The sequence below is a fragment of the Mauremys mutica genome, chromosome 6 (assembly GCF_020497125.1).
Source record: "Mauremys mutica isolate MM-2020 ecotype Southern chromosome 6, ASM2049712v1, whole genome shotgun sequence".
Classification (NCBI taxonomy): Eukaryota; Metazoa; Chordata; order Testudines; family Geoemydidae; genus Mauremys; species Mauremys mutica.
The window spans coordinates 114,148,309-114,173,874 of record NC_059077.1 but is presented as its reverse complement, the minus strand read 5'-3'; the positions used below and the strand labels follow the sequence as shown (position 1 = coordinate 114,173,874).

General features: G+C 44.4%; 1 protein-coding gene across 3 annotated transcripts in view; it reads left to right on the top strand.

The window, feature by feature from the left end:
* Positions 1-25,566, top strand: part of MUSK (muscle associated receptor tyrosine kinase) — an 84,515-nt gene that overhangs the window by 38,011 nt on the left and 20,938 nt on the right. Inside the window, exons 6-11 of one of the 3 annotated variants that reach the window (XM_045021632.1) lie at positions 4,367-4,491; positions 11,590-11,749; positions 13,326-13,332; positions 18,556-18,822; positions 23,246-23,421; positions 24,422-24,445. In XM_045021632.1, the coding sequence (XP_044877567.1) occupies positions 4,367-4,491; positions 11,590-11,749; positions 13,326-13,332; positions 18,556-18,822; positions 23,246-23,421; positions 24,422-24,445 (759 nt within the window). Of the gene's footprint in view, positions 1-4,366; positions 4,492-11,589; positions 11,750-13,325; positions 13,333-15,297; positions 15,369-18,555; positions 18,823-23,245; positions 23,422-24,421; positions 24,446-25,566 lie in introns of those variants that run through there. The other 2 variants (XM_045021634.1, XM_045021633.1) reach the window with 2 other exon arrangements.

The following is a 25,566-nucleotide window of genomic DNA, read 5'->3' as shown; positions in this document are numbered from 1 at the left end:
CTCACTGAAGAGAGTTTGTAGAAGATGGAGATACACCAGCGACTCTATAGTAAAGGCCCAGACTGTTGGGGTACGTCTACATGACAGCTGGGAGCAAGTCTCCTTGCCCAGGTAGTTAGACTTGTACAAGCCAGGCTTAAGCTAGTGCGCTAAAAATAGCAATCTGGCCGTGCAGCTCAGGAGGAAGCTCAGGCTCTCACCCCCACCCAGGTACCTAGGCTTGAGAGCCCAAGCTCCAGCCTGAGCCAGAATATCCACATTGCTATTTTTAGCACGCTAGCTTGAACCCAACTAGCTCTAGCTCAAGCCCCGCTAGCAAGAGTCTGTCTACCCGGGCTGGGAGATTTGCTCACCATTACAGTGTAGACATACCCTTGTTGGCCCATGACCACGTGCATGAGACTAGGGGAGTGTCCAAGTCTCCTGTGTATACTGACAACTTCTTGCTAGTGGAGGAGAAAGGGCAAGGAAGAGATGACGCCTTGGCCTCATCTTCCCACGTCCATGAAGATTAGCAGAACTGGCTCACAGTCCTCCTGTCTGACTACGCCATTGGGAGGGCTGGCTCCAAGCTTTCCTGAGCTCTGCCTAGGGCAGGGGGGTTTTCCTCCAGCCCCTAATGCAACCCAGAGCATAACTGCCATTATCAAGACCTTAGATCATTTTCAAACATTATGAATTCAGTGTTCTGTGTCCATCAACCCCATCTCAACAGTAGCAGAGTTTGCAAGGGCTGCAAGCACAGCCTGAATGCACTGGAATCCCCCCAAATTCCATGCCTGTCTCTTCCTCTGCAGAGCTCAGCGGGGTTCACATAAGGAGCAGACATTTCTGGGAATAACTGGAATATCCAGAGCTATTCTAGTAAATAATGTTTAAAAATAAACAAGAAACCTCATGCTTCAGGGCATAAGCCAGACTATTACTATGGGGGACTAGGAGAAAACTTTCCCTGAGGGCAAGTTATCCCATAATTGACTTCTGTGGGGATTCTGGCACCTTACTTCTGGCCACTGTCGGTGGCAGGATACTGAGCTAGATGGTCTGATCCAGTCTGGTAATCTTGTGTGCCAGTGCTCCCAGAGTCTGAAATATCTGCAGGCTCGATCCATGTGTGACATTCCTTCATGGTGAGAGTGTGTCACTGATTTCCCTCTCTGGGTCCTTCAGTCAGTGGCAGCAGCGCAGGGAGGAAGCAAGAACCTATTCCAGCTCACCTCAAAGCAAAGGGATCTGGGAGGAACTAGGGGCCTCATAACAACTCCCCCCATAACAAGCATTCAGGAAACCAGCAGGGACCAGGGTATTGGAAGGAGCCAGGAGCTGCTGGGATGGGTGTGTGGGCAGAGTCTGGAAGAGGGATTGTTGGGGAAGAGGGAGGAGAAAATTGGCGTTCTTAGGGGTAGAAGGAGGAAGGACTTGCAGAAGGTGGGAGTAGGGAGTCTGTACAGTTGGTGGGGAACAGTCTCTCATTTTGTCCTTTTCCCCCTTGGCCTCCCCCATTGCCCCTTCCCATTAGCTGTGTCCTACACAGTCTGTTTCTCTCTGCCTCAGGAATACCCAGGGTTGTGAGGCTACTCACCACCACCTGCCCTTATCCAACAAACACTCACAGAATTACCAGGCCTGCTGTTCCCAAAAGAACAGAACATACCAGCTTGTCAGATTCAATTCAGGACCAGCACTTTGCTTAACACCACAGCACTAGGATATGTTTATAGTGAATACACAAATGAGTTTATGGTCAAAGACTAGAGATTCAGGAGATGGTGAGTGAGGATAATGGAAACAAATGGTTAAATATAAAACAAAATCATAACACGCTTTCTAGAGACTAAACTTAACTAGCAGTTTAACCTTCTGTCTAAAGAAGTTTGTCTCGCCCAAAGTCCTTTGCAGCATTTTCAATCAAGGCAGGCTGAGACCCCACTTTCATGAATGCCAGCATACTGTCTGGTTACTAAAATGATTAGGGGTTTAGAGAGGGTCCCATATGAGGAAAGATTAAAGAGGCTAGGACTCTTCAGTTTGGAAAAGAGGAGACTAAGGGGGGACATGATAGAGGTATATAAAATCATGAGTGATGTTGAGAAAGTGGATAAGGAAAAGTTATTTACTTATTCCCATAATACAAGAACTAGGGGTCACCAAATGAAATTAATAGGCAGCAGGTTTAAAACAAATAAAAGGAAGTTCTTCTTCACGCAGCGCACAGTCAACTTATGGAACTCCTTACCTGAGGAGGTTGTGAAGGCTAGGACTATAACAATGTTTAAAAGGGGACTGGATAAATTCATGGTGGCTAAGTCCATAAATGGCTATTAGCCAGGATGGGTAAGAATGGTGTCCCTAGCCTCTGTTCGTCAGAGGATGGAGATGGATGGCAGGAGAGAGATCACTTGATCATTGCCTGTTAGGTTCACTCCCTCAGGGGCACCTGGCATTGGCCACTGTCGGTAGACAGATACTGGGCTAGATGGACCTTTGGTCTGACCCGGTACGGCCTTTCTTATGTTCTTATGTTCTTATGTTCTACTTCTATGGTGCTGGATGACAGAGTCTTCTTTGCCTTCTAGTAACACCGCCAAAGTTAATTGTCTGTACTATTAGATGGGATAACCCACATGGCTTGTTTTTTCCTGTGAGCTCCTCTCTCAGTGAGGTCACATCTCTCCGTTAACATTTGACTTTGTATGTAAATGTGCCTTTGCTGTGCTAGCTTTCAATTCTTCACTTACATCCTGATGGAGAGAGACATATTTCCTACCTCTTTTCTGGAGGAACCAGACTCAGGCATGTCACCTTTTGGTGACCTGTTCTTAACTTACATGCTTAAGAACATAATTTTCTGGTACAGATACGTAACTCCTTGAAGAGTGCATGTACATACATTTCACAATGAGACTGGTGACCAGTGTGACACTGGCTTTCATTGGAGACCTCATGTGGCATTCTTTGGTGAACTGGAATGTATGTACCAGAACCAGGAGATACCTGTACCCCTCTGCACCCCCTTGTCAGTTGACATTAAGAGTTTGTTGGATCATAATGGCAGGAGAGAACTTGGTGTTATTAGGGGTAGGAGGTGGACGTGGGGCAGGCTTCTGGGAAGGGGATGGGAGTCTGGGCTATGTTAGGGAAATTTGTCTCATACTGTAAATCCTACTCTACTAAAAGCACCCCAAGTTAATGATTTCATGCCATCAGTTTTTAAGCAGAAGTCCCTGATGATTTCAGTGGAGATTTCTTCTTGAAACCTGATAGTACGACATGGCCTCCTATGAGCAGTTCTTTACCCGTGGGTTCCTTGATTGGGGTGATCTTCAAAATGTTCTCAATTTTGGGCCCAAACCCAAAATATTTCAACTGGGAAACATCTCATGTTAGCCCATTCTCCTCTCTGGGCCGGGCTCCCCAGCCAAACTACCTCTCCCGTTATGCACCAGGCTCAGGGACCCCCATGATGCACTGCCTCCCCTCGCCAAGAGAGGTGCCCGTGGTGCATCAGGGGAGACTCGTCTGACGAGGGAGCCTAGCCAATCAAGGAGAATGGGATCATGAGGCAATGAGGTGGCATTTCAGAATCTAAATATTTCAATTTTGATTTTTTGCCAAAAAAGGTAAAAAATTGCTGCAGAAAAATTCCTATTTTGTGACCACTAGCTGACATGCTGCCAGCACTGGCTGTGGACGGGGTATGGAGCAGTGTTGGACCAGAGACACAGCTCATGGCTGCCCTTAGATCCATCTGGTTCGACCCTGCTTTCCCACAGAACCTTGACCTCTGCAAGTTCTGCCTCTCAGTGCAAAGCTAGCCACTCCTCCCTTGGAGTGGAGAGTTTCAGGAGCCGGGGATCTTCTGTGATAAAACCTTATCTCTGAGGTTCCCAGTACAATTCTGTCTGAACTTTAATGAAAGGCACCTCCCCCACGCCTTGTTAATGGTGTGCATGACTGATTTCTGCTGGTCCCTTGGGTGACAGCTTAAAATAGTTTTCACTCTTTGTAGATGAGCGATCAGGTTACGCTGGGCAGAAACATAGCTTGTTGTGCATTTATTGCAAATTGCCCCACATCAATGCGCTGTATCCCACTACACCAAACTCTGCCCTCCAAATTCTTGCACATGCACTTGCCTCTGCAGTTTGTTGGAGTTGCCCACAAAAACCTGAAAGCAAAATTTGGCTAGTATTGTGTAGTGTATATAAAGATGACAGTCTTGTGGGAAAAATGGTATCTCATTTACTAGTGAATCTATGCAATGTTTTTATTCACTGCTACCTCTTTCAAGATTTACTGAAGAGGAAGAGTATCTGAGCTTCATCTTTAAATAGTCACTTAACTAGTACCTTTGTCTTCTTAACAGTTTTTGCCAGAATCCTGAAGGCTCCTGAATCCCACAATGTCACCTTTGGGTCTGTGGTGACTCTGCGGTGCACGGCAACGGGCATTCCCATTCCCACTGTCACGTGGCTTGAAAATGGAAAAGCTGTAAGTGCCCCTTTTCTACCTCTGACTAATGAGGGCTGGCATCAGGAAGAAGCATGATCTAATGCAGGGGTCGGCAACCTTTCAGCAGTGGTGTGCCGAGGCTTCATGTATTCACCCTAATTTAAGGCTTCACGTGCCAGTAATACATTAACATTTTTTAGAAGTCTCTCTCTAAGTTTATAATATATAACCAAACTACTGTTATATGTAAAGTAAACAAGGTTTTCAAAATGTTTCAGAAGCTTTATTTAAAATTAAATTAAAATTCACATCTTATTAGTTTAGTGTGATCCTTGCCGAGTTTTCCAATGTCTGGTGGCATGTATTTAGATACTTTAAGCTGCACACAGGCTTCTGAGTGATCAGTTGATAACCGGCTGGCAGGAGGTCAGCGGCTGAAACCCCAGATCGGCAGCTGAGGTGAGTGGAGCTGGAGGCTGGTAGGGCTGAGCAGGGCTGGAAGCCTAGACCCTGTCTGGCAGGGGGCCTGCGCTGGAAGCGAGGTGAGTGGGGCCGCGGTGGGGACCCTCACTGGTAAGGGGCCAACCGCTGGAACCCCAGAGCAGCAGCGGGCTGAGCGGGTCAGCCCACCCAGCTCTGGGGCTTTCAGGGGTGGGCTGAGCGTCTCTGCCAGCCCCCCTCTGGGGTTTCAGCCGCCAGCTCCTGCCAGCCAGGATCTCAGCCCAGGCCAGCAGCGAGTGCTGAGTGGAACCCCGGCTGGCAAGGGGCCTGCAGCGGGAACCCCAGAGCGGTGGCAGGCTGAGCAGTTCAGCTCGCCACCGCTCTGGGGTTTCGGCTGCCAGCTCCTGCCAGCTGGGGTCTCAGCCCGCTGCGAGCCTGGGGGAAGGAACCCCAAGCCAGCAGCAGGCGCTGAGTGGGACTGGCGGTGGGAGTGGGTAAGGAACCATCTGCTCTCCATTACCCCACTGCTTAAGGATCCAAGAGCAGAATATTGCCTTAACTGCTTTTGTCAGTTGGCTACTTGTATATCATCTTACCAGTAGTCAAATGGCCTTTTCTATACATCCTCAATTCCTTTAATTCATCTTTAGTAGCCCTGGAGAAAGATCTTTAGGGACACTTTACTTTTCATCCTCATATTCTTTTCTGTGGATACCCTCTATCAATTGGTTTTGGTATGTGCAGATTTTGTCATCTGCAGGGTCACATGTTAGAGTACCCAAACTGGATGAGCATAGCACACAAGGAAGCTTGCTTGAGGTCCTAATGAAAATCAGACTCTTTCCGCATTCAGTTTTTGGACCATATAGCACAACTGTTTTTTATAGCTGGGTTTAACACCATTTTGCAGGGACAAATGTTACTGGAACCTATTTCCGACAGTATATCTTTCTGGTGGCGCAAGCTCTGTGTAATGACCTAGAGAGGTAGGCAGCATCTTCGCCCTTCTGTGGAATGCTAGCAGACATTGGGCCTTGCAGATCAGTTTTCCGTTGGAGGAGAAATCAATAAGTGGAGTCTGGGTATTTTTTAGTGCAACTTGTTAATTTTACACTGTATACAACAGCCCTTGAAAACAGGCCATCACAAACACCAGGCAAGGCAATCTCCTCTTTCAGGAATCGCAGCTCAAATGCCAAGCCCTAGTTCCTAGGAAGAAAATTTGTCCCAAGGATTAACAAGAGTTACAGAGATTAAGACAGAGTAAACTCTCCTGCTGCTTGCAACCGCTCCACCAAAAGGTACTAATATCACAAAACTAGCAACAATGCGTGCAAGACTGACAGGGACCACATGCTAAGAAAAAGATCTTGTAAGACCGTGTGTAAGAGCACTAACTGATGACTCCTACATTATCTTTCTAGTTGTGACATCTTTGGGGCATTATACTCCCATGTGCTTGCCTTGTGGTTCATGCATTCAGTATGAATCACATGCAGTCCCCATCATTCACATACACTCTGTGTTGTGTTCTCCTGGGTGATGGGCAATGTGTGTTCTTATATTCTTTCATAGCCACTCTCTGCTGCTCTTATGTCTGAGATCACGCTCCTAAGGAGGAGCAGCAGAACCGCTGAGAAAACAGAACCACAGAATTCTCTGTCTTCTTTGAAGGCGCCTTCTGAAAAGCAAGATCCGCCCTCCCCTTATCACTAAATAGGCCTCAATATATCAAAGGAGCTCCAGCACAGGATCCCAAATGCCTGTTGTTGGTAGTATCAGTATCTTCTCCCACCTCAACTTCCAGCTCCTTTGCTTGACCTGGTGATTTACTAGTGCCTTTGTTCTGTGTAGATCCAGTCACTACAAACTTATCCCAGAGAAAGGAGGGTCTGACCAACACACCTGGCCTCCAGCCAAGGACTGAACTTTGTATACTCAATCCATTTCTTAACTGAGCATTGTTTGGGCTGGGGTCAGATCCGCTCCAGCCTCTATGTCTCCAAGGCAAAATCAGTCCCAAGAGGAATGCCTTCCCGACCACATAGCTTTAAATATGGTAAGGAGACCTTTCTTTAATGAGTGCCTGCCTCTAGGAAAGTTAAACCAGGAAACAGGTGGAATCGAGCACATGTATTTAAAGACTGACTTGCAAGCAAGCAACAGCGAGTAATTTGAGGATGTGATCCCTGCAGTGTCTGTGTTGTTATAGTCTCTGAATGCTGACCTGTAATTGTCCTGAAGTTTAAAGAGGATGAAAGCACTGTACTGTAGTCATTAAACTGCCATGGAACAGAAAGATGAAAGTTTCTCTAAACAGCAGCTGTCTTGACTTCCCAACGAACAAACAAACAAAAATACTGTTCCAATTCTGTTTCCCCTCGTTAGTCATTGCAAGACATCACGGGACTGAACTTTAGCTCTCTGTTGTACTGCAAGGGAGAATTTAGCTAAACACAAAGATATGGTAAAAGCCTCTTCTTTCTTAAATTCCAAAATGGAATTTTAAAAAGTTAAAGAAAATCCTGCGGGGTGGGGGGAACATAAGCAATTTCTTTAACAAGTAAAGGGAATCAATACATTTAATGAAGACAATCTGAGGTTCCAAGTAGAAAAATTAACAGCCAATTTGTAAGGTCTAAAAATACAATTACCTGAAATTTTCAAGAGCTACATCAAAAAGACAAAGTGGGCGAGGAAATATATTTTTTGGACCAACTTTTGTTGGCAAGAGAGTCAAGTGTTCAAGCTTACTCAGAGCACTTCAGATCTGGGCCACAGACTTTGGTCCAGTAAAAGATATTACCTCACCCACCTGGTCTCTCTACTATCCTGGGACCAACATGGCTACAACAAACACAGCAAAAGCTACCTCAGGCTCTCTCAGGCTGTTTTACATAATGCAAATGACAGTTCGTTATGCTCTTGCTGTTTGCAAGCAAAGTCAAAGAGGGATCGTTTTCACACAAAGAGGCCTTGAGCTGAAATTGGCCATTGGATTATTTTCCCCTGTTCCTGAAAGTTCTATCCACTGACCTGGCCAGCAAAGCATTTTGCACTGTGTGATCCAGGTTGAGAAGGAACAGTCCTGACTCACTGTTCTCAGATTTCCTTTCTGAGGCCCATTATGCTGAGTAAAACTCCACAGAAGATCCCAGACTTGACTCAGACCCTTTAATGTTTTGGCACTCATTGGATACACAGGAAGAAGCGTGCAGAGGAAGGGAGGGAGGCTTATATCAAGACATATGAGACAGTGATGCATGGATCAGAAGTTTCGGTGAAAAATAAAATGACCGACAGGCTTGCAGAGAAGCTAACAGAACGGTCTAACGATGAAGTCTGAAATACAAGAGAAGCGTTTCAAGGAAGAAACTTATTAAAGCCCAGTCAGCCTGGTGTACTAGCTCGACTAGTATTGCACCTGGTTGAAATCCTGAAGAAATCCCTTTTCCAGTCCAGCAAGAATGATTGCAGTTTTGTATCCAAAGAAGTGGAGGCAGGACAAAAACTCTCTTTGCTCAATTATCTAATCATGAACAAAGGTAAATGTTTGAGAATGAATGCATTCCTTTCCTCCGAAGCTGACGTCATGGACGTAAGGGGCGGGGATGTCTTTGGGTTCTGTGTTTGTTCATCTCCTAGCACAATGGGGTCCTGGTCCAGAATTTGGGCCTCTAGCCGCTACCGCAGTAAAAATAGATAATAATAATGATAATGATAATAGTATGCATCTGTGTGATAGGGCTTAACCCCCATCATCTGCAAGGCTAGCAATGCACCTTATTAGTCATGCTTTGCTCCTGGGGAGGTGAGCAGCTAATTGGCTCATGGCCAAAGGGGACAGAGATAAGCCCTAATAAATAAACCGAAGGAGTCTGGTTCGGGGAGGAGGAAGAGATGGCAGATGAGACAGGTCTCTCGGACTGAGAGAAGCCATGGGCTAGGGTGCACAGACAGACAACAGGGCAGCACAGGTTCCTGCAAGGGGAGCCCTGAGATGGTGTCTGTAAGCAGAGAAGACTTGAGTAGCCCAAGAGGGCAGAAGGACTATTCAGTTTCATTTGGGCTTGTTTATAACACCCCAGAAGGGGTCGGAACTTAGGTGACTTGGACAAAGGGCTGAGACACACAAGACGGGGGCCAGAGGCAGGTGACCAGCAGGAGGCACTAGAACTGAAGATAGCAGAGATAGCACTCTGGGGGGTGGGGAAGCCCTGCCGCAGTCCTCCTCTCTGCCGATTTCAAACACTGGTACAACGCGCAACCAAACTGAATATGTGTGACCCAACTAAGTTTCAATAGTATTGTGCTATTTGGAAGACACACATTTAGTTAAAGCTGTTGCCAGGTATTTCCTACAGGCAAGACTTCTGACTGGGATGACAGGAATTCTTGAAGCAGAACTGATTCCTGTTAATAGAAATCTCACTCCTAACATCACACTGGATAACTGATACTAAAAATTATTCCTGCCGTGTGGCAGTAGCCATTCTAAATATGGCCCAACTCCTTCCCTGACCCTGTTGTCTCTCTCCAGTTTGATTCTGGCTCCAGAGACCTCCTCACTTGCTCCATCCTGCTTCTTGATTCCCTCCCCATAGCAGCTTTCAGTAACCTGTGCATATATGGGTATACACCAGAAACTGAGAGCCACTAGCCATTAGCCAATGGATCCTAAAAACATGGATGCCGCACACCCTGAATCAAAATGGATCCAAACTTGGTTTGAAGTTTGTCATTTTTCACTTGATTTAAAAATAATATGGTACAAAATCTGACAGACAAGCAATAAAAAGAAGCCAGAAGCCTGTCTTAACCACCCAGCTAAAGTGAGTTTATGGCTGCTTTTTGTCACTGGAGTATCCCAAAGTATCCGGAGCCTGATAGTGAATCTGCCTCAAAATGCCAGCTGTAAAGAAGGGATTTTCCTGATGATCCAGTGCTGATCTACGGACCTCAGAAACCAGCACAGATTAGGGAGGGTGGGCAGATTCTGATAAAATAAGCACCAACTCAAAATCCTAAGCCAAACACCTCAACCTTTAAAGAAGAATTTAATTCTTCAGGCCAACTCTAGAAGTGCAGGTGCTAACAAAGCACAAGGATGGGAGAAATCCTGGCGTCATTGATGTTGATGGCACATTTCCCAATGGTTTCAATGGGACCAGGATTTCACCCAGTGGTTCCATCCTGACTGCAGTCGGGAGGTATTAGGAATCTCCCAAGTAAGTCTCTTCTCATGGGCTATCCAGTTGAAGAGTAAAGTTCAATGGGAGTTGAGGGTAATGGATCATAATTTTGCAGATGGAAGTGTTCAGACAGTATAACTTAGCTTTGAATAAGCACTTACACTAGAATACACAACCTCTTGAGATTCAGGAATTATTAGCATATATTCCACTGTGTGGTACTTGTTACTCTAAGCATGGGCATTGTCCCATTGTCTTCAATAGGACTACTCCTGTCTTTCATGTTAGACGTGTGCCTAAGTACCTTGCTGAATTGGGGCCTGCAAAAAGATATTCCAGATCACTAGCCCTAATCCCCATTGTCAGGTAGCATGACTAGGATCCAGAAATGACCCTCACTTGAATTATTCCTGATGGTTTGACACTGTCTCTGGCTCTCAGTGGTGGAGCAGGCTAACTGCTCAGCATTAACTTTGTGATGGGTCTCTGCAGGAGCTATAATGGACCGTCATCTATAATTGCAGTGAGCGTCAGTGCTGTGCCAACAAGAAAAGACTGAGCATAAAATTATCCCCGCCTAAAATCACATAGCTCCCAGCTCACTCGTGGATTTCTGAAATGGGCAAAGAGAAGCACCAAATCTGAACTCTTTCACATTACTGGGCAGTGCAAAGAAAAAAGTCTATCAGACCTTTCATAACATTGGAGCCAGAGCACTTGTTCTGTTCAAACACTGCCTTAAAGCCTGGGTCTACCCTGAAAAGTGTAAAAATGGTTTGTGAAAATTTGAGATCTTGACTTTTTGTCCTAAATTGGGACAGGAAAATTTTCAAAATCTCTACAATTTGAACCATTTTCCATCCAGCCCTAATCCTTGGCTGTCATATTTAAAGAAATGCAGTGAATTCAAGGGGAAATTTGCTCAGTTTACAAGTAACAAGATTTTTTTTCCCAGTGAGCCCTGTAATCTGAAAGCCATGCAGTGTTCTTTGTGGCTCATGTATTGTTACCAATAAAGGTAGATCCTGGTCCAGATCCTCAACTCAATTACAAAACTCAACTAAACTACAACTTCACAGGGTAATATTAATAGTTATTGATGTAGCATGAAACAAAAAGGAATCAGACTCCCCACGGCATTGGCTTTGCACTGATAACAGGGATAAAACATGCTAGGCTCTGTTTTTAGAAAGTGTGGAACACCCACCTTCTGAATAAGAGACTCATTAAAGATGTCTCACATTGGGCATCCCAAAATTGAAGCACCCAAAATCGCCAGTGATTTGAAAATCCAGACTATTAAAACTTGCTTTTGTCCGTAAAGTCAGCTGTTATGAAGGTGCCATTTTTATTCAGTCCCTTTTCTGACCGTGCCATACTTCAACTCAATGCCACTTTAATCCACCTGGTTCAGCTTTGTTTGTTTATTTTAAAAATTGTCTTAAAAAAAACAAAAAACCCTCAACCAACCCCCAACCCATTGTTCTGTTCTTTGATCTTTTAGGTTTCTGCAGGATCTATAGTTGAAAGCGTGAAAGACAGAGTGATTGACTCCCGACTGCAAGCGTACGTCACCAGGCCAGGCTTGTTCACTTGCATTGCCACCAACAAACACAGCAAAACCTTTGGCACCGCAAAAGCTGCAGCGACTATCAGTGTGTCAGGTATGCTGAAAAGAAAAGGCTTTTACTAAGCATCTTGCCACCCAGCATTAACTTTCTCCTGTCAGGAGGAAAGAGTAGGGGAAGAAGCTTTGGAGGATGTGAGGGGTTCTACCTTAGTAATAATTTACAGTGGGTTAAATTTGACCACAAGTGCATCCCCCTGCTGGGTTATTTCCTTATTTTGCTTCAGCAATTGTCACAGCTGTCATTTCCTGCTTACTTGCCGTTGTCTTGCATGCTGGGTCCCAGAAGTGCTGTGTAAGCTCATCCTTGTGGAGGAAGTCACAGTATTAATATCACCTATTTCTGTTTGTCAACTGAACTGTGCTCTGGTAGGGAGACCTGTGCTGGGAACTGGTATGATAAAGCAGGGAGGAACTGTTGATTATTGCAGGATAAACGGAGAGCCCAGTTCATTCCTGCACTAGCACAGTTAGTGACCAAAAGAAGATAGTTTGCCCCTCCCCTAGTCAGGAGTTGGTTTGTTTTCCCATCACCCCCAAAAAACCTAGAGCTTCTTACAGGAGAACGCTTCAGGCTTGATGGCGGAATTACCGTAAGTCCTGAGTAAAGGGCAGTTTGTAGCTGTACTGCCCAAGGAAAAAGCCAGTTCCAATTCACTCCACGGTTCCCCCTGGCTCCAGGAGGGAAGTGATCTGTGTCAGTCCCTTATTGGGAGCAAATTACGTCTTTCTCTGCCAACTCAGCTGCGCTTGCTGGCATATTGAGGGGGGTAAAGATAGTGCTGCAGTCATTCCTGACCCCCGCCCGTTAACTCTCTGCCCAGCTGTGGATGCTCTGCCCCACGTGCTGTGCTGGTATCCTGCACGGGCACGTAGAGTGAGACACAATTTAATCTTCAAGGCCATAGGTGCTGACTCCGTGGGTGCTCCAGGGCTGCAGCACCCATGGGAAAAAATAGTGGGTGCTTAGCACCCACTGGCAGCTGTGCCAATCAGTTCCTCCCCCTCCCTCCCAGTACCTGCCGCAGATGCTGTTCAGTGATGTGCAGGAGGAGCTGGGGGGAAGGGGTGGAGTGAGGGTATGGCGCACTTGGGGGATGGGGAAGAACGGGGTGGGAGGATGTGGGGCGAGGATGCAGTGGGGAGCAGGAAGGGGGTGGGAAGACGTGGGGCAGGGCCTTGGGGGAAGGGGTGGAGTGGGGGTGAGACCTGGGACGGAGCGGAGGTCAAGCATCCCCCAGGAAATTAGAAAGTTGGTACCTCTGTTCAAGGCGCTACATTATATGGCCACCAACTGTTGATCTGCCGCCTTTCTAGAACAAGCGTCGTTGGCACTTGGATCACCACGATCCATTTCAGCAAGAGTTTCACAGAAAACGCCTTCCTGTTCCTAATTCATTCGCCTTCCTCTCTTTCCAAAACACACCCAGGAAGGAAAGTCTTGGCCTCCCTCTCCCTTAGAAAATACAAATCAATGACAAAAGAGAACATTTCCTGTATGAACCTTTAAGTTTTGCGTTCAAGAAGAATGGGTAAAAGGTCACTGACAAACTTTTCCCTTTCTCTCCCAAACCTGGCTCCTGTTGCGGCTGGCTCATGTGCCTTTCCAATAGAATGGAGGTAAGTATGTTTTCTTGTCTGTTGAGGCGTTTGTTTGGGCCAGGGAGGCTGAAAGAGGAGATGAATTATGAACAAAGAGTTTTGTTATATATTATCTAAACTAATGGATAAAGTGTATGACAGCAAGTAAGAACAGCATCTTGAGGTTCTCGTATGTGTAACACTGTTTTTACTATACAGATAGTTACTGGGAATTGGCTTCTAAACAAATTAAACTGTTTCTAATAGAGCAAATATACTCTGAACCAAATTCTGTTCTTAGTTACACACTGTGGCTCATGAAATTTGGATGCTGGTACTGGCTTGCCACTGTCTTACTTATAGGGTGACCAGACAGCAAGTGTGAAAAATCTGGACAGGGAGTGGAGGGGTAATAGGAACCTATAAGAAAAAGACCCCAAAATTAGGACTGTCCCTATAAAATCAGGACATCTGGTCACCCTACTTACTTAGGGTTTGTTTACACTGCACACTCCTTATGGCAGCATGTAGAGTACATACATTTCATGCCTCCTCTAGCATGGGTATAACTAGTAGTGTGGATGGTGAGGCATGCATAAGTGAATAGAGTAAAGACACACCTGATGACTCTCTAGACGCCCAAGCAGCGCCTCCTCTGTCTACACTGGTATTTTAGTGTCCTGACACAGGGAAAGGCTCCAGCAGGGAAGAACAGTGGGGAAGGCTCCAGTAGCTTCCCCACTGCAGGGAAAGACTCTAGCAGTGGGGAAAGGCCTTGGCAGGGGGAGGCCTTGGGAAAAAGACTCTGGCAGCTCTCTCACTGCTGGAGCCTTTCCCCGCTGCTTACCCGCCTGCCACTGTCTTTCACTGCACTGTGGATGCAGCTTGCTTTACACGGCGACTGCAGCTACATCCATCCTCCATCTTGCTGCCACCAGTGGTGTGAAGTGTAGGCATAGCCTTAGTGATCTTGAGCAAGACGCTTATCATGTCTATGCTGTCTCAGTCGCCCCATCTGTAAAATGGGGATGACAAGCTATAGTTATGAGCAAACTATTGACCTCTTGGACTCTATCACAATTAATTTACCGTTTATTAAACCATCTATTAAACCATTCAGTAAACCTTTATAAGCTATTCATAAATGGAACCTTAATATAAAGTGGCTGAAATTGCTGTGGTATACTCATCCCAGTTAAAACCAAGGAGTATAGAAAGCAACAGGAGAACCTCATTTGAGATTTCCCCTCTGATTTCCAGAATGAACATTTTTTGAATATATTGGGTTAAGCCTTTTTAAATTCCTTCGCCGCATTTCACTGAAACCTATTTAGGTTCCTCTGTCACTGATCACAGAATTGGGCAAGTTATTCATAGCGGATCATTTACTCTGTGAATTCAGCCCTCGTATTCTCTTCGCTAGTAATCTATGAGCGGAGTTCAGTTTTTAGCATTTGTCAGTCAGTGCCATTTGACGCAGATTTTAGGCGTGCATCTTTTAGTCCGCGTCGCCACACAAATTCTTTGCAGCAACTACTCCTTTCAGCATTTGCTGTTCAGAATTCGCTTTAGTTTTAAGATGACTGCACAGACACATTCTTCTGAGGTGTCTGAACACAAGGAAAACAGGACAGTAGCACTGATTGTTGCTATCAAGCTATTCCTGTGGGCTGCCTGCCATAACAGTAGCTGGTTTCACAGCTGACCAGTGCAATCCTATGCATGCGCTTATTGCTTCCAACTTTCTCTGGCTAAGGGTGTGGAGGACATCCCTCACCCACTGAACAGTAAAATAATAACATTTTATGAAAATTAATACAAGTGCTCCAAGAAGGAGCTGACTCTGCCATGTTTCTCATTATGACAAGCCTTGCTTCAGTGTAGCTGCTGACATCACAGCGCTGGTTAGGAAACCTACCCTCCATAACATCTTTCTTGGAGGGGCAGCAGCTTACCAGCAGGTGGCGTATTCATGGGCTGAGGCTGACTGACACAAACAGAAGTCTCCTGGTCAGTCCTTGAAGCGTGCATAGGAATGTAGTGGTGGCAATGGTCAGTGCTTCCATCATGTCACGGTCAGAATTCGTTACTTACTTTTCTTTTAAAAAAAGCTTGATATTGACCCCAAAGCCATTCAGTTAGAATTGTAACACAGCCAGAAAATGTCATTATATTGCTATGAAAATATCATCTGAAAATCATTGAAATTAGGGTTGGAAAAGGCTTATGCATTTGTCTTGTTTATTCCCTTGTCAGTATGCTTTTTTTTCCCCCTTGAGGAAAGTCAAGCTGTACTGACAATGGGTAATTTGTGGAGTGGAAAGAAATAAAAGGAAAATATACAAATAGTTCCACTGGCTTTTCCAAATGGTTAGCATGTTGCGAATTGAACCACACTGACCTCTGTTAAACTGACTGAATGAGCAACCGGGACAGCTGCAGCCAGGCCCCGTCCCTCTGCACTTTGAACGCTCTCTGGTTAAAGTCAAGGCAGACGCTCCCAGGTGCGTGCTCATACACTCCTCCTGTGGTGTAACCATTCTTCACTGGATGACTCATGGGGGGTGTGGATGTCTTCACGTGAAAACAAAACTCCACATGTTTGCAGTCCCTGACAGCAATCCCAGCCTAGCTGGCAGCTGCTCAATTAGTTCCCTTTCAATAAAGCTGTTTGTAATAATAATTATAAACCCCATAAATTGTCATGCTTTCTTACTATACTTATTCTGTACTAGGCCAGCTCCTTCTGCTTGTAGTCCACACTGGAACCCAGAACTGCATCAGAGAGAGAAAACAAATTTTCCCTGACCTGAGAAAATATTGGACCAGGGTTCGGTTTGAATGTTGGGCTATGGTTGAGATTGGTTCTTACTATACCCAAACCACTTTGCCCAGGCCTAATTGGAACTTCCGTACTAGGGCTTCCATGTGTAACCCATGTGCCTAATAGAGAGATATCTCTTTAAGAGACCCATTGGGGGTTGGTAGGAGTGAGTTGTGTCTGGGTCATTGTTGCTAGGCAGATTAAGCACTCCACATCCAGAAGCTTCTGGAACTGAGTGTGGTAGTTTGGGTCTGCTCCAATAGGTCCCTAGCAACAATGATCCAGACACAACTCACTCCTACCTCCCCCCAGGGGGTCTCTTAAAGAGATATCTCCCTATTAGGCACATGGGTTACACATGCACAGATGTCTCCTGCAGTACACTGCACTCATGCTCCAGACAGAGTGGAAATCTTGTGTAAGTTGCACCTGGTTCCATGTTTGGATAGCACCTGATTGTTTTAATGGTTATATTTGTGCTACATGAAATTGCAAGCCCATTAGCAAGAATTTGTAATGAATCAGTAAACTCAGGGGTTGTACCATACGACTGGAGAATTGCTAACATAGTTCCTATTTTTAAGAAAGGAAAAAAAGTGATCCAAGAAACTATAGGCCTGTTAGTTTGACATCTGTAGTATGTAAGGTCTTGGAAAAATTTGTGAAGGAGAAAGTAGTTAAGGACATTGAGGTCAATGGTAATTGGGACAAAATATAACATGGTTTTACAAAAGGTAGATCGTGCCAAGCCAACCTGATCTCCTTCTTTGAGAAGGTAACAGATTTTGTAGACAAAGGAAACGCAGTGGATCTAATTTACCTCAATTTCAGTAAGGCATTTGATCCGGTTCCACATGGGGAATTATTAGCTAAATTGGAAAAGATGGGGATCAATATGAAAATTGAAAGGTGGATAAGGAACTGGTTAAAGGGGAGACTACAACGGGTCATACTGAAAGGTGAACTGTCAGGCTGGAAGAAGGTTACTACTGGAGTTCCTCAGGGATCGGTTTTGGGACCAATCTTTTTATTACTGACCTTGGCACAAAAAGTGGGAATGTGCGAATAAAGTTTGTGGATGACACAAAGCTAGGAGGTATTGCTAATACAGAGAAGGACCAGGATATCATACAGGAAGATCTGGATGACCTTATAAACTGGAGTAATAGTAATAGGATGAAATTTAATAGTTAAAAGTGCAAGGTCATGCATTTAGGGATTAACAACAAGAATTTTAGTTATAAATTGGGGACACATCAGTTGGAAGTAACAGAGGAGGAGAAGGACCTCGGAGTATTGGTTGATCACAGGATGACTATGAGCCGCCAATGTGATATGGCCGTTAAAAAAGCTAATGCAGTTTCGGGATGCATCAGGCGAGGTATTTCCAGTAAAGATAAGGAGGTGTTAGTACCATTATACAAGGCACTGGTGAGACCTCATCTGGAATATTGTATGCAGTCCTGGTCTCCCATGTTTAAGAAGGATGAATTCAAACTGGAACAGGTTCAGAGACGGGCTACTAGGATGATCCAAGGAATGGAAAACCTGTCTTATGAAAGGAGACTGAAAGAGCTTGGCTTGTTTAGCCTAACCAAAAGAAGACTGAGAGGAGATATAATTGCTCTTTATAAATATATCAGAGGGATAAATATCAGGGAGGGAGAAGAATTATTTAAGCTTAGTACCAATGAGGACACAAAAACAAATGGATATAAACTGGACACTAGGACGTTTAGACTTGAAACTAGATGAAGGTTTCTAACCATCAGAGGAGTGAAGTTCTGGAACAGCCTTCCAAGGGGTAGAAGTGGGGGCAAAAGACATATCTGGCTTCAAGACTAAGCTTGATAAGTTTATGGAGGGGATGGTATGATGGGGTAGCCTAATTTTGGCAATTAATTGATCTTTGATTATTAGCAGGTAAATATGCCCAATAGTCTGTGATTGGATGTTAGATGGGTTGGGATCTGAGTTACTACAGATAATTCTTTCCTGGGTGCTCGCTGGTGAATCTTGCCCACATGCTCAGGGTTTAGCTGATTGCCATATTTGGGGTTGGGAAGGAATTTTCCTGCAGGGCAGATTGGCAGAGGCCCTGGAGGTTTTTTGCCTTCCTCTGCAGCGTGGGGCCTGGGTCACTTGCTGGAGGATTCTCTGCACCTTGAGGTCTTTAAACCACGATTTGAGGACTTCATTAACTCAGACATAGGTTAGGGGTTTGTTACAGGAGTGGGTGGGTGAGATTCTGTGGCCTGCGTTGTGCAGGAGGTCAGACTAGATGATCATAATGGTCCCATCTGACCTTAAAGTCTATGAGTCTATGCTGCTTCTTCACTGTCTAATTAGCCTTATAAATACTGTCTTACTGATGAAACTATGCACTTCAGCACAGATTACCGCTGTACACTTACTCCTGTGTACATTCCCCCCACCAGCAAACTCTACAAGGGTGATACAGGCTACTGCAGCACGTACAGAGGTGAGGTGTGTAGTGCTATCTTGGTGAAGGATGCTCTTGTTTTCTTCAACTCCTCCTATGCTGACCCAGAGGAGACCCAAGAGCTGCTTGTTCACACTGCCTGGACTGAACTGAAAACGGTGAGTTCATTCTGCCACCCGGCTGCTGAGTCTCTGCTGTGTAACTACATCTTCCAGGAGTGCAATCCCTCAGGAGTTGGACCGGCTCCAAAGCCCGTGTGCAGGTAAAAAACATTGACCGGCTGGGTGGATTTCAGAGGGGGCAGAGGGAGTTTATCCAGACAAGAAGTGGGGATTGTAAGGAAGAACAAGAAAATTACCTTTTTAATGTTTAAAGCAGTAAACGTGTATGGCATTTTTCTTTGCCCCAGTTTCAGCTTTGTTCATCTGCTCATGGAGGTTCTGAACCCACCCCACTGAACACAATCACAAAGCTTACTTAGACTGCAGTGAGGATAGGTGCATAAGAGGTTTAATGAATGGATGAGTTAATGTCTGTAAAGTGATCTGAAGAGGAATTGTGCTATAGTATGTAAATGCTAAGTATTTTAGTAGTATTGGGTCACATCATGAAGTCATTATTCAAAGTAAGGACAGAGTATGGGCTGCGGGATTTGGCCAGCCCAGTAACATAAATGCAATAATTAATTATTTTAACCATGTAAAAGAAAAACTTCAAAACAAAGTACAACAGGTATGACGGCACAAATGCCAACATACGTATTTGCATGCTCTGATGGATAACCATGCATAAGTACCCATTGGTGCATCCATGATAATGCAGGTGTTTGTTCATATAGCACATAGGTTGTTCGGGACATCTAGTCACCCTATTATCACTTTACCCCAATTTTATAGGGACAGTCCCGATTTTTGGGTCTTTCTTATATAGGCTCCTATTACTCTCCCCCGCCTCCGTCCCGATCTGTCACATTTGCTGACTGGTCACCCTAAGAGATAATGACTCCCACTTCAAATGAACATTTATCAGAGCAGTGTGCCAATCCTGAAGACTTGCCTCAATGAAATCTCTAAGTGGCAGAAATGGCAAATAAAGAAGTCAGGACTGGATCTACTGAACTCAAACCAAACAGAGTCAAGTGGTCTCTCTAATCACTATTACCTCTATTGTTATATAGGGGTCCACTATCCCAGTCAATGAGACATCCTACCAAAATCATTCACCTCTTTCAGTGCAACTCCCTCAGCATCTCTAAAAACAAGTCGTTTAGGGGGAGTCCCTGTATGAATGATGATGATGTAGTGTGCATTAAATTTGGTGAATATACTGTATACTAGATTTGCCAATCCACACAGCAGTCTCAGCCTATTTTCAGTTTCTGTGACAGTATTTATATCCAAGCCAGTCACAATGTATTTGTCAAGCAAGGCTTTCCAAGGTGCTGTATTAAATATTACACCTACTGCGTTCCCTTCCCCCACCATCCACAAGTGGCCCTCTATGGACGGAGCTCCTAGTGACTCAATGGAAGTTCTATGCCTAGAGGGCTTGAAAAATTATGGGCCACAGCCTAAGCTGCATAAACCAACCTAGTTCCTGCAACAACTGAGGCTCTGGCCCCGTGGGCCTAAGGATTTGCAAGAGAATTCGAGATGAATAGATTTGTCTGGAATGATCTATTTAAAAATCCCAGCTGCTTATTGCCAATGGTTTCATTATCACTCTGTAGATACATGCACAATTTATATATATGTTCCATTATTTTAATATGGATTGAAGGCAGACAATGACAACTCCCTCTTCCTCTTTTAAAGATCAAAGAGCAGTACCACAATGATTTTCTCCAGAACTGCAATACCAGTACTACTTCTGCGGTCTTTGATTTCTGAAATGTAATTGTCAATGGTTCCGAGCCCTTGGATGCATTTCAGATGGTCTTGTTGATTTGTATATATTAATTTTTCCAGTTATATTGTCTGCTCTTTATCAGCAGCTTTTTATCTTTCTATAGCAATTGGCCAGACCTCACCACTTTTCAAATCTCGTTAAATTCCATTTTTAAATAAGAAATTCAGTAGCTCAGACATTTTAAAACAAATTTCACCAGCCTACTCTTCTATTAAGAGACCACTTTCTCTCTAGTATTTTTTTACCGTATTTTTTAAAAATACCTTTCTTATTCCCTTTACTCTTTTTGGTGAGCATTAGCTGACTCGTTTAGACTGCTTGGAAAATCTCACCCTTACTGTTCTGGTCATCCTCTTTGTCATGAATGTTAGCAGTTGTCATGCTTCTGTGCTGACTCATAGGTCATTCTAAAACCATAAACCCCAAATCCATTATACAGTATATTTTCATAGGATTAGGTTCCCTTGGGACTATATGATCATCACTGACACCCATTCAGAACAAGTAGGTAGTCTTGGCTTAATGTTTGTTTACCAGGTACCGGTATTTATCTTATAGTTTACAAAAGGGATGACTTGTTGCAAGAAAAAACAGTGAACACCATGAATCACAGGGAATCTCACATTCTTTCCAATTGACTCTGGAGTCCCTGGATAAGAAGCACTGGGAGAAATGGTGAATTGCCATATTTTGAGGGAAAGTAACTTCTCATCTTATGTAGTTATTGATTGGCTCCATCCTTCTCCTTGTATTGCTGGCTGGGTATGACAATAGCTCAGGCAGGAGAAGAATGAGTTAATTCCTTTTGAGATACTGCTGCTCTTAGTACTTAGTGGATGAGGCAGCAAGTAACATTTGTGTGTTAAAAAATAATCTGGAATGACCAGGTGGCATCTCTGCTTCTTCTCTTAAATAAGGTTCTGTTTTTCCTAGTCCGAATGGTCATTAAAAGGTTACTGGCCCACCTGTCCTCCTGCTGATCTTGTGTATCTCCCATTTACATTACACAAGGATTCTAACAATGGTCTGAAGTCATCTCTCTTTATATATGACCTCATCAAGCTCATACTCAGAATTAGATTTTGTACATAGGACTGCTTACATGGCCCCATCACCATAGCATCAGAGAACTTCAGAAACATGAATGATTTTAGCCTCACAATACCCCTCAACAGGGATGTTCATCCCCATTTCACAGGCACAAATAGCTTAATCAACTTGCTCAGGGACACGTGAGATGTTTGTGGTAGAGGCAGGTCTTGAACCTGCATCTCCCAAATCCCTGCCCAGTTCCCCAAGATCATCAATCTTCCCTAGTTTAGGGTGCGTATCTCACTCCTGTGGAATGTGCTGTTCAGTTAAAATTGATATGTCTGGCTGAACTTGGTGCTTATGGGAGTTAGCAAGGAGAGAGCACTGGCTAAAGGCAAGCACAATGCAGGCAGGCTCGGTGCATTCTTCTTACACAGCTCTGCTCCTAAATAGAGCCTTGACAGCACACTCATTGCAGCTGCAGAAGAACAGCTGCCTCATCCCTTGGTAAAATATACTCCACCTCAGCTGTGCTATCACTGAACAGTTGTGACTCCACAGGGGCAGAACATTTTATAAAGATTCGCAATGACCCCAGCTATTATTAACATTAATCCTCACCGAGTAGTAGGGAAACTGGTAGCAACAAAATTGATAAAATTGCGTCAAATTGCAATGTGGTGCTTTAGGTTACACATTTCCGGGGGTGACTGATTCAGTTACTATCATCATGTGCCAACTGCTCAACTCCTAGTGATGCCAAAGCCTGTGCTGGTTTTGAAAAGTAGGCAAGCCTGTCCCACAGACTTGGCCGCGTCTGCCAAAATCATCTCCACTTGTAACCGCAAAGCTAGTATTCCAGCCCAGGTTTAAAAAAAAAAAAAAAAAAAAAAAAGAATGGCTGATAATTAACTAATTACCACCCCCAAAATCTTTCCCAATATTCTGGGTATGACAGGAAAAACAGTCTGCTTTATAAGAAAACCAAAACTGACAGCACGCTATTCCTGAAACAACTGAAAATGTCAATGAATTTCAATAATTTATTTATCAATCACTTTCAAAGAATCACCTGGGATGAAAAACAGACAGTTCCCTTTTTAATCTATTATTTAACATTTCTATGGACTTAGCGCCTAGAGATCTCATCCATGTTGGTGTTTCATTGGACTAGGTGCTATAGAAAGGTCTCCGCCCCCAAGAGATTACAGTGAAAAAGACAAGACATAGCAGGTGGAGGAGACAATCAAGGAGACCAGAGCGGGGAGATACGATGTAAAAAAAAGAAATAGGATGTGCACAATTCTCAGCCAATCAGGAGTAGTAATGGCAGGTGAACACCTGGTATCAGACTGCAGCTTTCTGTCTGCATTACGGCAGAGAGGTGAGTTTTAAGGAGGGGCAGGAGGAGGTTGACCCACAGGCATGACATGTTGTCATTAGTTGGTGTGAACCTATGATACAGAACGACGTGCTTTGAACAGAGTGCTGCTTCACAAAAAAAATGCAGCTTCAAGGATTTCCCTCGAGCAAATTGTTATATTTCATGCAATGTTTCCGTTACAGTTTATGAGCTGGATTCACAGCTCCTATAAATCAGCGTGGCCCCATGGAAATCAGTGGAGCCACGCCGATTTCCACCAGCTAAGGATCTGTCTGCATAACTTTTGCACACCAATGTTAATGCAGTGTTTGTCAGCAAGCCATTGACTGTGTATTTCACTGTTCTTTGTAAAATAATGTAGAGAGCATTGCCTTGCGGTAAAGGATCTCTACTGCTTTAAGGAATGGCTCTCACTGGAGGAGAACTCCCAGAAAGGGATTTACAAACCAGGATTAATGCTGCTCGCTCTACCTGAATGCAACAGACTTCCCAGCCTGCACCAGAACCCCAAGGCCTGCACCAGGATTCCATATTTCGGTAACTGAGAATTCTGCTTGCTGCTGTGCTAAATGGAGTCAAGGCTTAGCGAGAGTTTGGGGAAGAGGGGAAGGCCTGAGGCCAGTGAGTGATCAGGACCAATGTGTGGGCCAGATTATGCCCTAAGGATGTAGTTCTCTTCTTCGCCAGGGAAAGGGGGATTGTCAGACAACATGTCAATCCTGCCCCCTTTCCTTGGGCTCCATGGTGGATTCGCCAGAGTTTGGGGGATCTGTGGATTGGATGAGGGAGAATGCATCCCCCTTGCACCAGCAGTCAACCCAAATACACCCAGGGGCTGTAATAGCTTTCCTAAGAAAACCCTCTCTGCAGGGGAGCCCCTTTAAAGAAGGATACCAGGGGCAAGAGGCAGTTGAGGAGTCCTTTGCAGTGTGACTCCAAGGGAGAGGGGCCAGCTAAAAGAACCCCACTCAAAACACTGGAGACACATAGGATACACTGGATTTGGCCCGTGGTACCTTTAAGTATTTATTAGACTGTGGCATGTCAAATGCCCTCTGACAAGGAAGAAGACAATTGTAAAATATAAAATTGACAAATAAAATAAGAACCGGTAGGAAATCAGCTTCCTAGGTATCAGTCTATGTAGTTGGAAGAGGCTCTTGAAGTAAATTGCAGCCTTGTAACATCTTTAGTTCTATTTTAGCCTGTGTTTGAAATGCCAAATTCTGTGCATTAAAGAACGAAAGGAACAACAGTTTATTTGGTCTGATTCCAACGTACAACCCACCCAAAAAACAACCACCCTGTTTTAGAACCACCAGTCTCAAAACCAATCCAGTTGCTAAAACCAGTTTCGTTAATGATAGTGTTGCCACTTTGATGAACTGGTGTATTCACAGAAAAACTCCCCGGAGCGCTTCTGGGAAAGAATGTTTTCCCACAGCATGTGAGAGAACTGATAGGAGCTGCACCATTGAACAAAGATTTCAGTTAGAACGTCTGTTGCTTACTTGTTGTTTGTCTTTTTTCCCTCCAGATTTTGAGACAGAAAATACAACCAGTAAGTAGATTCCCTTGGAGTTTAGAACTAGAGTCCTTGACTTGGGCTAGCTGTTTAAGATGCCATGTTGCCAACTCTCATGGTATTTGGGAGCAGAGGGGGGTTCTTTCAGCCCCAATTACCTTCTGGAATCAGGTTATTACCTGAAAATCTGAGTTTTCATTAAAAAAAAAATATAGCTCTCAGGCTTGGGGAGAAAATGTGATCCCCAAAACTTTTCAACATCAAGAGGCAAATAAAAAGAACCAACAAAATTCATTTTTTAAATCTTGTGATTTTTTTAAGGCCAATCTCGTGATTTTGGGGAGCCTTGACTCATGCTTTTTTAACACTTGGTGGGGGTTGGTAAATCCAAAGATGTTTCATGTTTAAAATATGTGCAATATACTTTTTCTTTATGATGAGGCAAGATTTTTGCAGCATGACGACTCTGACTGTTCATCCCTTCTGTGGAGCTTTTGATTTGATCAATTGTGAGGATCTATGGCCTTTGCATAGGTTGAAATGTGTGTATGCGACTCCTCAGTGTGATGATGCCAAAAGCTCTTCAAAAAGACTGCGAGTTAAACTCACGGCTTTGACTGTTTAGCATTCCCACAGACAACTAAACAGAGCCAGGAGGAAGAATGAATGTGGAAGGGCAAAGGAGAGGAAGAGAGAAGAAAGGAGCTGTAGAAGGGTGGGAGGAGAGAGAGAATAAAAGAAAACAAAACCAAACCCAGAGGCATAATCTCTTGTACTTTTGCTTCCACCCTTGGGAGGTGCTCAGATACTATAGTGCTGGGCACCCAATGCAAACAGAAGAAAAACGTGGGAGGCAAAAATAGGCTTTTCCAGATAATATTCTCTCTCCCCACCCTTCTTTTGGCTTCCAAAAGCAGCTATCCAAATCCCCAGAGCACTTCTCTATCATAGTGTGCTGTGAGACATAGCTTAATTCATTACAGCTGCTCCAGTTGTGCTGCCTTGACACAAATCTTGCATTTAAGGCATACAGCTGTAGTCCTTCCCCTGCTCAGAGAAGAAGGGGTGCATTCTCTGTGTGTGTGTGTGTGTGTGTGTGTGTGTGTGTGTGTGTGTGTGTGTGTGTATATATATATAAAATGAGAGCATTAACCCTT